We start from the raw sequence: 13,025 nt of genomic DNA, 5'->3' as shown, positions 1-13,025 counted from the left end.
AAAAACTGTGTTTTTTCTTGGTTCTGGGTCCTTCGCCTCCTGACAAAAGGGGGGGGGGGGCGAGGACTCTGTTGCAACAGACAATAAAAGATCATCTTTGCTTTCACTGGATTTCTGCCTCAGGCAGGTGGAAGAAGACCTTGCCTGATTGTTATGGAAATTACGGGGGGGGGGGGATACATCTTTAAAGTTACATATTACAAATATTATGCCTGAATGTATCATTCCAACTTAACAGCTCAGGGAAGTTACCTAGCTTTAAAATAATATAAAATCATCTCCTTTCCCAGTTTCCTCCATTCCAAAGCTATTTTCCCCTTGAAAAAGGACTCCAGGAAGTTCCCAGAAGTGAAAATTGCTGGGCTCATTGTTAGCCAAAGGAAGCCAAATCTCATCCCCTGACTCGCCTCAGGCTCCAGACATGCAAAGGAACTTCTATTGTACTTTTGGGTGGTGGGTACTTAAGACATATTTGTCTATGCTAATCTTATACCTGAGTCTTGTCCCACCATGTCTGCTTATGCTAATCTTGTACCAAGGACTTGTCTGGACATGTTTGCCAAGGTTAACCCCTCCCCTTCGAACTGTATTCTGGGAAGTGGTGGGAAAGTTTTAAAAGTCTTTGTCACCCCATCCTCGGGGTTCAAAATTTGCTATTTGAACCTATTGCGCAATAAACTTTGGTCTACAGCTATTTGCTCCGGTTGGCTGGACTCCTTCCTTTATTCCGCAGGGACCCGCGGGCTCTGCCCGATGAGCTGGCTGACTGAGCAGCCTCACACCTAGATTTTTCCTTAACACTCATGAAGTCTCTCCCCTCACCAGTTAGGGTCTGTGCAAGCAACAGTGCCCAAATGCTGGGCCAATGAACACAGGTCAGCAGAGAACATCCGTAGCCTACCTTTCTGCAAAACCATGTCACACAAAACGACACCACAAAGCCTCCCACTTCACCAACCCTAATGGAACAGCCAGCAACAATTTTGGTTCTCTCCAGATGGGCATTCTGCTGCCACGACTGGCCAAACACCCAAGAGCTCTCTTCGCCTAGCAGAATCACAGCCGGGATGCCTGGAACAGAACAAGCTGTCTCTGTGCTCACAGCGTTTCACTGCAAGCCAAAAGGGGGGAAATATTCCCACAGGTCCTGCAGCCTGCCCCTCACAGCCTCGCATGGGTGTGGGGCTAAAGATTGAGTACTCGATGGGCACCCAGGTGACACCACTCCTTTCTCACCTGCCTACACACACCTGCTATGCACCCTGGTCAGAGGACTATGTGCTCCTGTGTGTCTCCTTTTGCTATTCACAGGCTGTTATCCCACAGGTACAGACCCATCCTGCATACTGTCTTAGGCTGATCACGAGTGAGGTCCACCCCACGGTGAGCAGCAGTGACCAGGATGCTCCTGGTTGTTCTTCCAGGGGTATCTGAATGCTGGCAAGCTCAAGTGGTCACATGGATCAGAAGCTGTTTGTTAATATTTTATTAGAAGAATTTCAAGTACAAAAATAAAGTAACGAAAGAGGAAAAAGGGGAGAGAGGAAGGGGGGGAAATGTGAAAAATTCTATACCTATTGTATGGAAGTTGACAACTGGATAACAAAAAAGGGATTTTCTATGTGCCCTAACTGTGGCCAAAAGATTGATATTGATTAATTGGAACAATAAAGATAGAATCCCCTTTAATCAATGGATTGATGACATGACAACACTTGCAACAAAGAATGGATTAGTTATATAGACATAGACTTTTCTTTGGATATATTGATATTTGGAACAAGCTTATATAAAATACAGTAGGTATGTATTAGGACAATAATAATATCTATATATTTATGTAATAATGTCTAGCAATGTAACTGTGCATACTTACCGTATTTTTCATATGGATCAGAAGTTAAGGCTGGGAGAAAAATGCAGGATATTCCTGAAAATTAATTCTGAAAGCTTATAAACATCTCTTGTGTGGACACACACCAGAACAGACAGGTGTTGTATCCCTGGGAGACTGAGGAAGGGGCCATAGGTTTTTGAAAACAGGAAGTGATCCTGCTTTACCTGTGAGCATGTTCAACCAGAGATTCCTGTAACAACAGCTAGTAGGCAGAACAACTCCAACAGTTGGAGGTGGAAGTTTTGCCTCCTAAAAAACCCAGGTGTGTGACTGTTGTTATCCAGTGGAATGCAGTCTGTACATGCTCAGAGGTACAATGGCCATTATTCTTTCCTCACATGCTCAAAAACAGGGTCTGGAACAGGCATAGGCAAACTCCAGCCCTCCAGATGTTTGGGACTACAATTCCCATCATCCCTGGCCACTGGTTCTGTTAACTAGGGGTGATGGGAATTGTAGTCCCAAACATCTGGAGGGCTGGAGTTTGCCTATGCCTGGTCTGGAAGAACCTAGCTGAAATGAAATCCTGGCTCAGACAAGTCTGTTCCAGTGGGCCTTTTTAAAAGCCACAACACTTCTCTATTTCCGGCTCCCGCAACGGCAAGAGTGTGTGGTTCACAGCTGGTTTTCTTCGTGAGCCACACTTCACAAGGTCTCATTAAGCAAACAAACTGTGATTCCTTTTCATACCTGGCCTAATTAATAAACTGTGTGTTCCACTCCCACCTTGCTTTCTGCCACTGTTCTCACTTCAGAAATGATGGGTCAGGAGCAAACTTGGATTTGAGTCCTTAGGAGGACTTGGTCCCACTCAGTCCCTCACGCCCTATTTTTGAATTGACGTCAGAGCCACAGCTGACAGTTATTATTTATATTGTGTCCTTAGTGTACATGGCATTTTTCAGCATAAGAAAAGGAAAAAGGGGAAAAGAAAGGCCAAGGTCCTTGTAAGAGAAGAGGAGACTGGGAGAAATAACAGGATGAATATGAACAGGTGCAGTTATGGGGGACGGACGGAGGTAGACTGGGCCTGGGGAGGTGTCTGAATCTGTGGCCCTCTGGATATTGCTGCCCCATCAGGCTAGACTTTTGACCATACTGACTGGGGCTGATGGGAGTTGGCATTCAACAACCTATGAAGGGCCAAAGGTTTTGAAGGTAAAAAGGTAAAGGTACCCCTGCCCGTACGGGCCAGTCTTGCCAGACTCTGGGGTTGTGCGCCCATCTCACTCAAGAGGCCAGGGGCCAGCGCTGTCCGAAGACACTTCCGGGTCACGTGGCCAGCGTGACATCGCTGCTCTGGCGAGCCAGAGCTGCACACGGAAACGCCGTTTACCTTCCCGCTAGAAAGCGGTCCCTATTTATCTACTTGCACCCGAGGGTGCTTTCGAACTGCTAGGTTGGCAGGCGCTGGGACCGAGCAACGGGAGCGCACCCCGCCGCGGGGATTCGAACCGCCGACCTTTCGATCGCCAAGCCCTAGGTGCTGAGGCTTTTACCCACAGCGCCACCCACGTCCCTGGATTAAAGCAGGATAATAATAATAATAATAATGATAATAATATTAATATTAATAATGATAATAAACAAATAAATAAAAATTATTTATACCCCGCCCTTCCCAGTTCAAAAACCAGGCTCATGGCTGCTAACAACAAATTTAAAACACTTTAAAACACTTAATTATAAAAGCAGCACAAAATACAGTATAAAAACATGAATAACAATAACATTCAAAAAATAAAAAAAACCAATTAGATAATCCCCAGGGCTAGCTGGCTGAATTGGTCCTACTTGGGCCAACGAGGCGGCTAGGGGAGAATTAGCTGTGGGGTCTCAGAGCAGGTAATCTTCATAAAAGGGGAGGGGGAGGGAAGAGAAGGGAAATAAAAGACCAGGCTGAATTCAAATTAAAGGCCAGGTGGAATACAGTGGTGCCCCACAAGACGAATGCCTCGCAAGACGAAAAACCCGCTAGACAAAAGAGTTCTCCATTTTTTGAGGTGCTTCGCAAGACAAATTTCCCTATGGGCTTGCTCTTGCGAGTTCTTTTCCTTTTTCTAAGCCGCTAAGCCACTAATAGCCGCTAAGCCGCTAATAGCCGTTCTTCGCAAGACGGAAAAACCGCAAGACGAAGAGACTCGCGGAACGAATTAATTTCGTCTTGCGAGGCACCACTGTAGCTCTGTCTTACAGGCCCAACGGAAGGAGGTTAAATCCTGAAGGGCCCTAGTCTCATGGGACAGAGCATTCCACCAGGTCGGAGCCATCACTGAAAAGGCCCCGGCCCTGGTGGAGAACCTGTGGCTCTTCAGCTTTGTTGGACTCCCATCAGCCTCAGCCAGCATGACCAATGATTAACAACAGCTACTACTTTATCCCCTGTTATTTACCAGCAAGTCTCAGGGTTGGCTACAACAATTCAGAATTAAAAACAGTGGAAACAGTTAGTCACAGGAATAGGGCGTGTCCTGAAAACACACATCAAAGGCCAACGTGTCAAAGGCCAACGTGTCAAAGGCCAACGTGTGTGTCTTCAGAGAGCCAGTGTGGTGTAGTGGTTAAGAGTGGTGGACTCGTAATCTGGTGAACCGGGTTTGCTTCCCCGCTCCTCCACATGCAGCTGCTGGGTGACCTTGGGCCAGTCACACTCCTCTGAAGTCTCTCAGCCCCACTCACCTCACAGAGTGTTTGTTGTGGGGGAGGAAGGGAAAGCCGCTTTGAGACTCCTTAGGGTAGTGATAAAGCGGGGTATCAAATCCAAACTCCTCCTCTTCTTCTTCTTCTTCTTCTTCTTCTTCTTCTTCTTCTTCTGTATCTGCTGAAAGCTGTGAAGGTACCAGATGCACCTCTGTGGGGAGGGAATTCCTCGACTTAGGAGCTACCACAAAGAAAGCCCTCTCCCAGGCCACCACCCCAAACTTCTGAGGGTGGTGGGGACCCATCTGCTGATCTTAGCATCTGGGAGGGTCTGTAGAGAAGGAGGTGTTCTTTCATATATTTGAGGTCTAAGTCATTTAGAGCTTTAAGCACAAGCGTGAGCACCTGGAATTAGGCCCAGAAACACACTGACAACCAACACAGCTGTTTTAGAACAGGGGTTATATGTGCTCAGAAGGCAACTCCAGCCAGTAATCCAGCTGCTGCATTTTGGACCAGTTGATGTTCCCAAGTCATCTTCAAGGGCAGCCCCACAGAGTGCAATAATCCAGGCTGGAAGTTTCCGGAGCATGGAGTACCATGGCCAGGTCACCTCTGCCCAAAAGGGGCTGTCGCTCATGTACCAGCTACAGTTGGAAATAGGCACCCCTGGGTCTCAAGGCCACCTGGGTCTCAAGTGACAATCCAGGGGTACCCCCCCTGTCTTTGAACTTTCTCCTTCCAGGGGAGTACAACCCTGTCCAGAACGAGACTGTATTCCCACCTCCTGGACTCGAGAACTTGGAAAACCATTGTCTCTTCAAGATTTAGCTTGAACCCATCACTACCTCCAAGCACCTGTCTAGCGCCTAAGCCACTTCTCCTGATTTAGATGGAAAAGATAGAGCTGGGTGTCATCTCTATATCAGTGGTACTTCACTCCAAAATGCCTAATGACAGCCCCCAGTGGCTTCATCTACATCAGTCTTTCTCAACCTGTGGGTCCCCAGATGTTGTTGAACTATAACTCCCATCACCCCTAGCTAGCAAGGCCAGAGCTCAGGGATGATGGGAGTTGTAGTCCAACAACACCTGGGGACTCGCAGGTTGAGAACCGCTGATCTAAATGATAAAAAGTGTGGTGGAATCCTGTAGGACACCACTGGCAAGCTTTCAGGGTAACACACAGTGGTCTCCTTTGGTGTTGCATCTTTGGGGTCAACCCACCGCTTGACAACAGCAGACCTATCAAGAATTTCTGCAACCTCCACCTCACATAGTTGTCATTGGCCAGAAATTGCTTTTTGGGGAAAGGGACACTGATGAAAGTATGTGTGTGGAGGGGAAAGTATCAGGGATGAGATGAAACACCACTGCGGTGGCAGGGACTGGTTATGAAGTCCCAGGATGAGAGAGCAAAAGGATGTATCATACATTTCACCATCATCCTGTACCTTAATGTCAAACCACATACAGCAGTCCCTGCAATCATATAGAACACATTATTTTAACATATCAAGGGCATGCTGGATTATGTTTTAAAATAAAGGTTGGGTTTCAAGTCTTCATTGTTGCAGACTACAAAAAACAAATCTAAACTTGAAAATGTGCACCACTGACTGACCCTGTAGCAGTGACCTTGTTACAATCACAGATCAGGTGCCATTCTGGTCAGTATTCAGACATGTTCCTTTATTTGCAGGGCCCTGAAAGAGCCTATGCTCTCGGATATTGAAGACCTGCAGAGCAATAGAAATCTGTAGTTGCATCCCTACAAAATATCCTCTTTTGTGACTCCAACGTTTAACAGTTCACTCCTAAAGTGAGAAGCAGTGAAGGCAAGAAAAAAAAAGCTGGCAAAGTTCTATGCTGGGCTCACCGCCCAGTGAGAGTGGGGCTGGGTTGCCAAATCTGTAGGAGGCGGCCTTGTGTGGGTGTCTTAGGAAGGCTGTTTGGACAGAGAGTATAAGGGAGTGACAGTCTGGATCTCTCTTTCTATCACACATGCAAATCCGCGTACACAGATATCAGTCAAGCTCGGAAGCTGAAGAATAGTCAGATTCAAAAACTGACACAGATACTGAGACATCTGCTGGGTTACAGAAGGAGTGCTGGGAGCCAGGACGTTTGGTTCTGTCCCCAGATCTGGATGGGAGAGCAGCTCAGTTGCTAGATCATAAGGGGGTTGTGATCAGGACAGATCAAAGCTGCAAGAACAGTTACTTTGGTTCCAGAACTTTGTGCTCAATGCCCACCTCCCACCACTCCCCAGCAAACTGAGTACGGGAATAGATAGCCAGAACAAAGAGGAAGATGTGTCAGGGTTCAAGGTATCCCTCCATGGCTGGGACAGAGAGGTGAGAAAACTTCAGCACCTAGGACAGAGTCACAGGTAAGGTTTGATTTCTGCTATATGAAAAATAGGGGTGTGATAAGTTGCCCGACTGGCTTGAAAGAAATGGGATCAAGGGGCAACCAATTAAGTTTCTCAAGTCTTTTGTAGCTGAAGGTGTCTTGGCACCATAAAAATTGAAGGCAAATAAGAAGCAATATGCATATTTTGCCGAGCCAACTTGACATTTTAAAAAATGATCCAGAATTTCAAATGGAATTAAAATGCAACATTCTTTTACTATAATGCTGTTACAGTGGGTCTGAACCCAAATAAGCTCTTGAAAGTTTGTGTTTTAATAAGATATCGTTTCATCTATCCCATGTGTCTCAGATTTTTTGCACTTGCTTCCTTCTTCACTAGACAGTGTCCATATTATGGGTATTGAGGTGGGTGAAAGGGTTAAACCCTAAGCAGGACACACAGATTCCTGCTTACGGTTAAGGTTACTAGTTCTCAGCCTAAACCTACTTCTCAGGGTTGTTGTGCATGAATTGAGAGGACAAAACTATATTTAAGCACACTCTGAACCACTGGGATGAAGCAAGAAATAAATTGTTTGTTTTTCTTATCTGCTTTATGTGTATTTGTGACTGTTTTGTTTTTTCTTTATTTTTGCAGTTGTTATGTTTTTTTTTCTGTAAAAACAAATAAATATATTTTTTTTAAAAGAAATAAATTGTTTATTTCACAATTCACATTGATGTCCCTGGTGCCTTACTGACCCAATGTTGTGCAGTGATTAGAATGTCAAACTGGGATTGGGGACCTGCAGGTTCAATCCTCACTCAGCCATAAAGCTCCCTGGGTGGTGATCTTGGGCCAGTCACTCTCTCTCTCAGCCAGCCCAGCTCTCAGGGGTGGCTGTCCTGAAGTGAAAATGGAAAGGGAGAACGTTGCATGCCCCCTTGAGCTTTTCAGAGAAAAGGTGGGATATAGATGTTATTAAGTAAGAAAGCACCTGGAATTAACTTACGGAGAAATATATTTCCTTTTAAAGATCCCTGTTCCACAGAGCTTACGATGAGCACTTCTACACGGGGTGAACTAAGAGTGGGAGAAGCAGAGGAGAAAAATGGGAGGAGCAAGGGCAACAGGGCATACATTTTCTCTCTTCAGAGCAGTTGCATATTACCAGTGGCGTAGCGTGGGGGGTGCAGGGGGGCCGGCCGCAGTGGGCGCAACATCTGGGGGGGCGCTTGCTCGCACTCGCAGCTCTCTGCCCCTACCTGGCTCACTCACTCAGAGTGAGAGTTAGGGGGCGCAAATTACTTCCCTTGCCCCGGGTGCTGACAACCCACGCTACGCCACTGCATATTACTTTACTTTAATGGCAACTAATTAGTCCCTGGTTAATTCTCATGCTGCAATTGCACCATGTCTACTTCCTGCAAGGAACTGCCATCCCACGATTCCTTGCCAACAGTAATGGAACTCTGTACAATAATTACTCTAATTGCCAGGACTGTTGCAGTTTATGGTAGGCACAATCTGACCGTCAGTTTTGCATGACTTTCTTTTATTCACATACCAATTGTTCATCAGTATGTTTTGGATTTACAAAGCCAGTGTGAAAGTTCCATCTCTCTCGTGATTAAGTTCTGTAAATCTTGGTCAAATTATCCTTAATATGCACAGTTGCTCAGATACTGTATTCATAAACAGAAAGGGGGGAAATAGTTTCAGTTAAAGTCACAATCAGTGGTCATAGTTGCATAGCTACAGGGCAGTCTTGCTGGAAGACTTATGGAACAGCCACCACTAGGTTCTGAAATGAAAAAAAATTATGGCAGAGAATGGAATAAATGCATTCTGTCTCTCCCTAAAATTTAGTATTTTTGTGATTCTTCTTGAGTATGCAGATAAGCCTCTCCTTATCTGTCTCCATTCTGCTGAAGGAATTCAAACATCACCATCCCTTTGGAAGACTCTAAGCATGGGAGATTTGCAGGGTGTAGTCTAGAGTGTGTCAGGCTGCATTTGCTTTCACCTCTCATGTATTTCTGCAACAAGACTGGAGCCTGTTGGAAGGAGAGCAATGATCTGGGGTTGTTGTTGTTTAATTATTGTTGGTCAGAAAATCATGAACCCACAACCTTGTATGATAAATGAGCATTATTTCCTACTGCATGGATGCACTTTGTACATGTGATCTATGTGTAATGTTTTCCTTACACAGGCGTGATATCTGTACAGGAATTAATGCGTGAGGAAAAACTCCACAAAGATATCCGCCTGGGCAGTCTTCCTGAAGAGGCATTTGTGATTGCCTGCAGAAGTAGCAGCCAAACTTCCTTAGCCTACACGAAACAACATATATATATGTATATTGCACAAGTTGCAAACCACCGTGGGAATAATTGGTTTTGAACAGCAGGTAATAAATGTCTTAAATGCAACATACAAAAAATGTGTGCATGGACAGGATAAGGCCCTCAATAGCTACAAGTTGTGATGGCTCTATATTCCCTCCAAGTCCCAGTCACTGGGGAATAATTGCAAAGAGGACTATTGTACCCATCTCCTGCTTGTGCTACCCTCCGTCAAAAAAGGCCTCTGACTGGCCACCGAGTGCTGGACTAGACAGGGGTTTGATCTCACCCAGCACAGCTCATCTTTTGTCCTACAATATAAGAAAAGCACAGAGCTATAGAAATTTATTTGTTTTCCTTGGGGGCAGGGGTCTCTCATGCCTATGCGACCATGGACTTCCCAAGAGCCCAAGACATTAATGAGTTGTCTGCCAAACTTTCTGGAGAGCCAAATCAAACTTTTGAGAAAAAGCACATACTATATAGTCCACAAGGGGCAGCGCCACTTCAGAATGCAAGTGGGTGGAATTGTATGTTTGAATGCTCCCTGCACATTTTAAAAAAATCTCTCCAACCCACAGAAAACTGGCTTAAGAAAGAACCTGATGGGCCAAGGAAGAAACACTATTAACTGTTAAGATGATCTCCTCTCTCTTCCCACCCTTCCCCCAGCCCCACTGCCCTCCTCTCCAGACCTATCACAATGTGCCCTTCTGCTCCAGTTATCGGGATGGCTTTTACCATCCTCCTGAGTCAAGGAATCTGTGCTCAGGAGTTCCCTATTCACACTCAACAGCATCATCATGACCAGTACTGGTACCAAACCACAGGAGATCAAGTCCCAGTGATCAGTGAGTCAATTTTCTTTTGGAGAAGGGGTTTTGGATATGCAAGAAGAAAAATGTACCCACTCTCTGTCTTGTGATTAGGACGCTAGATGCGGGTCTTTGGCTTGCTTTCAGTTCCATCACATCTACTCGGAAAAGAGAGCCAAGCTATACATTGCCCATTTTACACCGCTGTATTTCACTTGCTGAAGTCCCAATTATTTCATGCACGCACCATTACACCACCTGCATTTTCCCTGTACATTCTCAACTTTCAAAGCGTGATTGAGCAAGACCTTCAGTTAGGAAGGCAAACCGTTGATGGAGTCTTTGTGAGTCCCCCAGGCCAGAACAGTGCGTGCTGAAACTCCGCACAAGGGCAGCACCACACAAAATATGGTATTGGAAGATTTCAGGCAGCCAACACTCATCATGTGATAGGGGCAGGCATTACAATATATATGTGACAGTCTAATGCCAATAAGGGAAACAAAGCTTGGGGAAAGGTTAGGAGCTGGGACTCTCAAAGCTATAGCCGATGAGAAAGGAGTGTGCAGGACTTTGCTGTGGTTTCTCAAAGGGAGCTCTTGATGGCTCCCACCTCCGGTCTTTGTTTCCTCCCTGCTCCAGGTGGCGGCACCTGCAAGGTGATTGCTATCCGCCGCTGCTGTAACCGCAATCACATCGAGGAGAGGTCCCAAACCATCCAGTGCTCCTGTCTCCCGGGGAAAGTGGCTGGGACAACCCGTGGCAAACCTTCTTGCGTGGATAGTAAGTGCCTGGAGCCAAGGCCTCTCCCCATTTCCAGAGGGAGAGAAGTCCAGGGGGACCAAGGAACATGCAAGGAACCCAAACACCTGGGGCCTTGGAGAGGGGAGAGAATAGGAAAGTGATTGGAGGCAGGATGGGAAAGGGCTATTGTCTTTTAACTGGAAAGAGGCCAGAATGTTGGAGGGAATGATGGTGAAGCAAGAGAATTCAGGGACGGAAGATGAAAGGGGTTGATCACTGCAGTCCCCTTTCTGAGAGGTGAAAGTAAGGGGAAATAACAAACATTAGCTGTGTAGAGGATGCCTTGGGCAAAGTGCAAGGGAATGGATTGGTGAAAGTGGTAACCCAGCCCTTCAAGCCTATGGGATTTACTGCACTTTTTAAATTTTTATAATGCAATCTGCCTTGAATCTTTGGGGCAGAGCAAGATGCAAACCTTAGAACAGCCAGGCAAGTCAATTTTTTTGGTCTGTGGCTCAGGAGGACGTTGGGAGGCTCACAGCTGCTCCTGACCTATAGCTTGCCTGTCCTAAAGCGTTTGCATGGATAGGAGAGGCTGTCCACTTTGGAACAAGTGGTAGCAGAGACAGATCCTTATTTCTACTCTGCAGCTTCCATTGTAACTGGAAAGTGGTGGTGTGACATGGAGCCCTGCCAGATTGAAGAGGAGTGCAAAGCGCTGCCTGACAATTCCGGCTGGATGTGCTCACTAGGAAACCGTGTCAAAACCACCAAGGTACTAGTCCCTTAACATTCCCCACAGGAGGTGAAGCCTACAAAGCGCAAGTGTGTACCAAGCCTCCTTTTCCACTTCCCAGCTGCTACCCTGTCTTGCTTTCCATTGTGTTTTTTAAGCAGGTCCTGTGGAAAAGGCTCACCTCCTTCCTCCATTTGACAAGTTGTCTTGTTTTCCCTTTCAGATCCACCCCAGGTATTGAGATCTGCAACGCCAAAGGATTCACCTCCCAAATGAATACGACAGATACCTGGTGATGGCCAAAGGACTTTGCTACAAATGCTAGTACCTTGCAAAGCCACAGGACCAAATATCACAAAGGAAGCTACACTGCTCAATTAGCTGCGATGGGGAAGATCAAGTGGCCGGGGAGAGCAGGTGCTGGTAGCCAGATAGGGCTTTGGTGCCTTTTCCAACGGTTGCTGCCGTCCTTGGCTAGGAATGGGATCAAAGACCTTTTCGCCTTTATCGGAGCAAAGGCTAAAATCTGTTTCCCTGGATTAATAGCAATGCAGCATGTCAGCTCAGACTCCTTCTGTACCTCCTCGATGCAACTTGCACAGTTAACTCCTCCCCTCCCTTTTGGCAGATGTCTAATTAAACTCTCCGGGACAGAAGCCATAGAGCCAGTTTGTATTTACACCTGTAACAGATAATACATACCATCTTTCTTTGAAAAGATCTTAAAACACAAGGAAGCCAAAGAGAAGGGGATTTGCAGTCCGAAAAGTGTGCTATAAAGAGGTCTGGTTTTATATGTAAAGATGCACTCAGTTTTAATGAGCATCATAGCAAATCATTGATATATATATAAAAAATAGGGTTTTTTCTGACATGTTAGTAGGCTTTTGTATAAAAAAGGAAGTGCATGGACCCAGCATTAAAAACATATAAAACGGCAATCACCATTCATTTTCAAGGATCAGAAATGTTTGGCTCAGATGTGGAGGGTTATGTCAACCTGGATCACAGCAGAGCCTCAGATCCTTCTGCATCCCACAATTAAAAGGGTTGTTTCGTTATGCTGGGTGGAAACTTCAGGCAGATCAGAAGCTCTAAGTCCATCTCTGGCTCTCCAACCTGTCTTCGTTTGAAACATTAAAGATGGTGGAGGTTGGTGCAGCACATTATTGGGGCTAAAACTTGGCTCCAGGGCAGGCCTGCGCAACTGATCCACTAAGCTGAATGTGGTCAACCAACCATGTTATTCCTGCAGCCTGCTACGCCTTTTGACAACCCTCTGTTTCTGCAGCCTCAAGCAGGCATCAAAAACAGAGGGATTAACTGAGCCCCTGATGTAGAATAGGGAGTCTTATTTTGGGAGCCATGGCTCTTGATACATGGGCTCAGCTTTTCCTTGCTACCATTGCATCCCGTTAACTGCACACAATACCTGGTAAATAAGGCCCACACTGCTCTGCTGACAGATTTTTGCAAGCTAACCTGGGAT

The 13,025-nt window shown here is 46.0% G+C and overlaps 1 protein-coding gene and 1 long non-coding RNA gene across 2 annotated transcripts in view; one reads left to right on the top strand and one right to left on the bottom strand.

Annotated features, from left to right (window-relative positions):
* LOC310835308 overlaps positions 1-13,025 on the bottom strand; it is a 94,140-nt gene that overhangs the window by 56,482 nt on the left and 24,633 nt on the right. The window lies entirely within an intron of this gene.
* On the top strand, positions 6,237-12,477 carry LOC310835197 (chemokine-like protein TAFA-1). Its single transcript, XM_083720006.1, has 5 exons — positions 6,237-6,929; positions 9,914-10,092; positions 10,699-10,839; positions 11,451-11,575; positions 11,760-12,477. Exons 2-5 carry the CDS (start codon positions 9,945-9,947, stop codon positions 11,775-11,777), a joined length of 432 nt encoding a protein of 143 aa, XP_083576132.1. The 5' UTR covers positions 6,237-6,929; positions 9,914-9,944; the 3' UTR covers positions 11,778-12,477.

Source organism: Podarcis gaigeae (assembly GCF_964106915.1).
Source record: "Podarcis gaigeae genome assembly, chromosome: 17".
In the NCBI taxonomy this organism is placed as follows: Eukaryota; Metazoa; Chordata; class Lepidosauria; order Squamata; family Lacertidae; genus Podarcis; species Podarcis gaigeae.
Note: the sequence above shows the minus strand (reverse complement) of the source record. Positions and strands in the feature narration are given on the sequence as shown.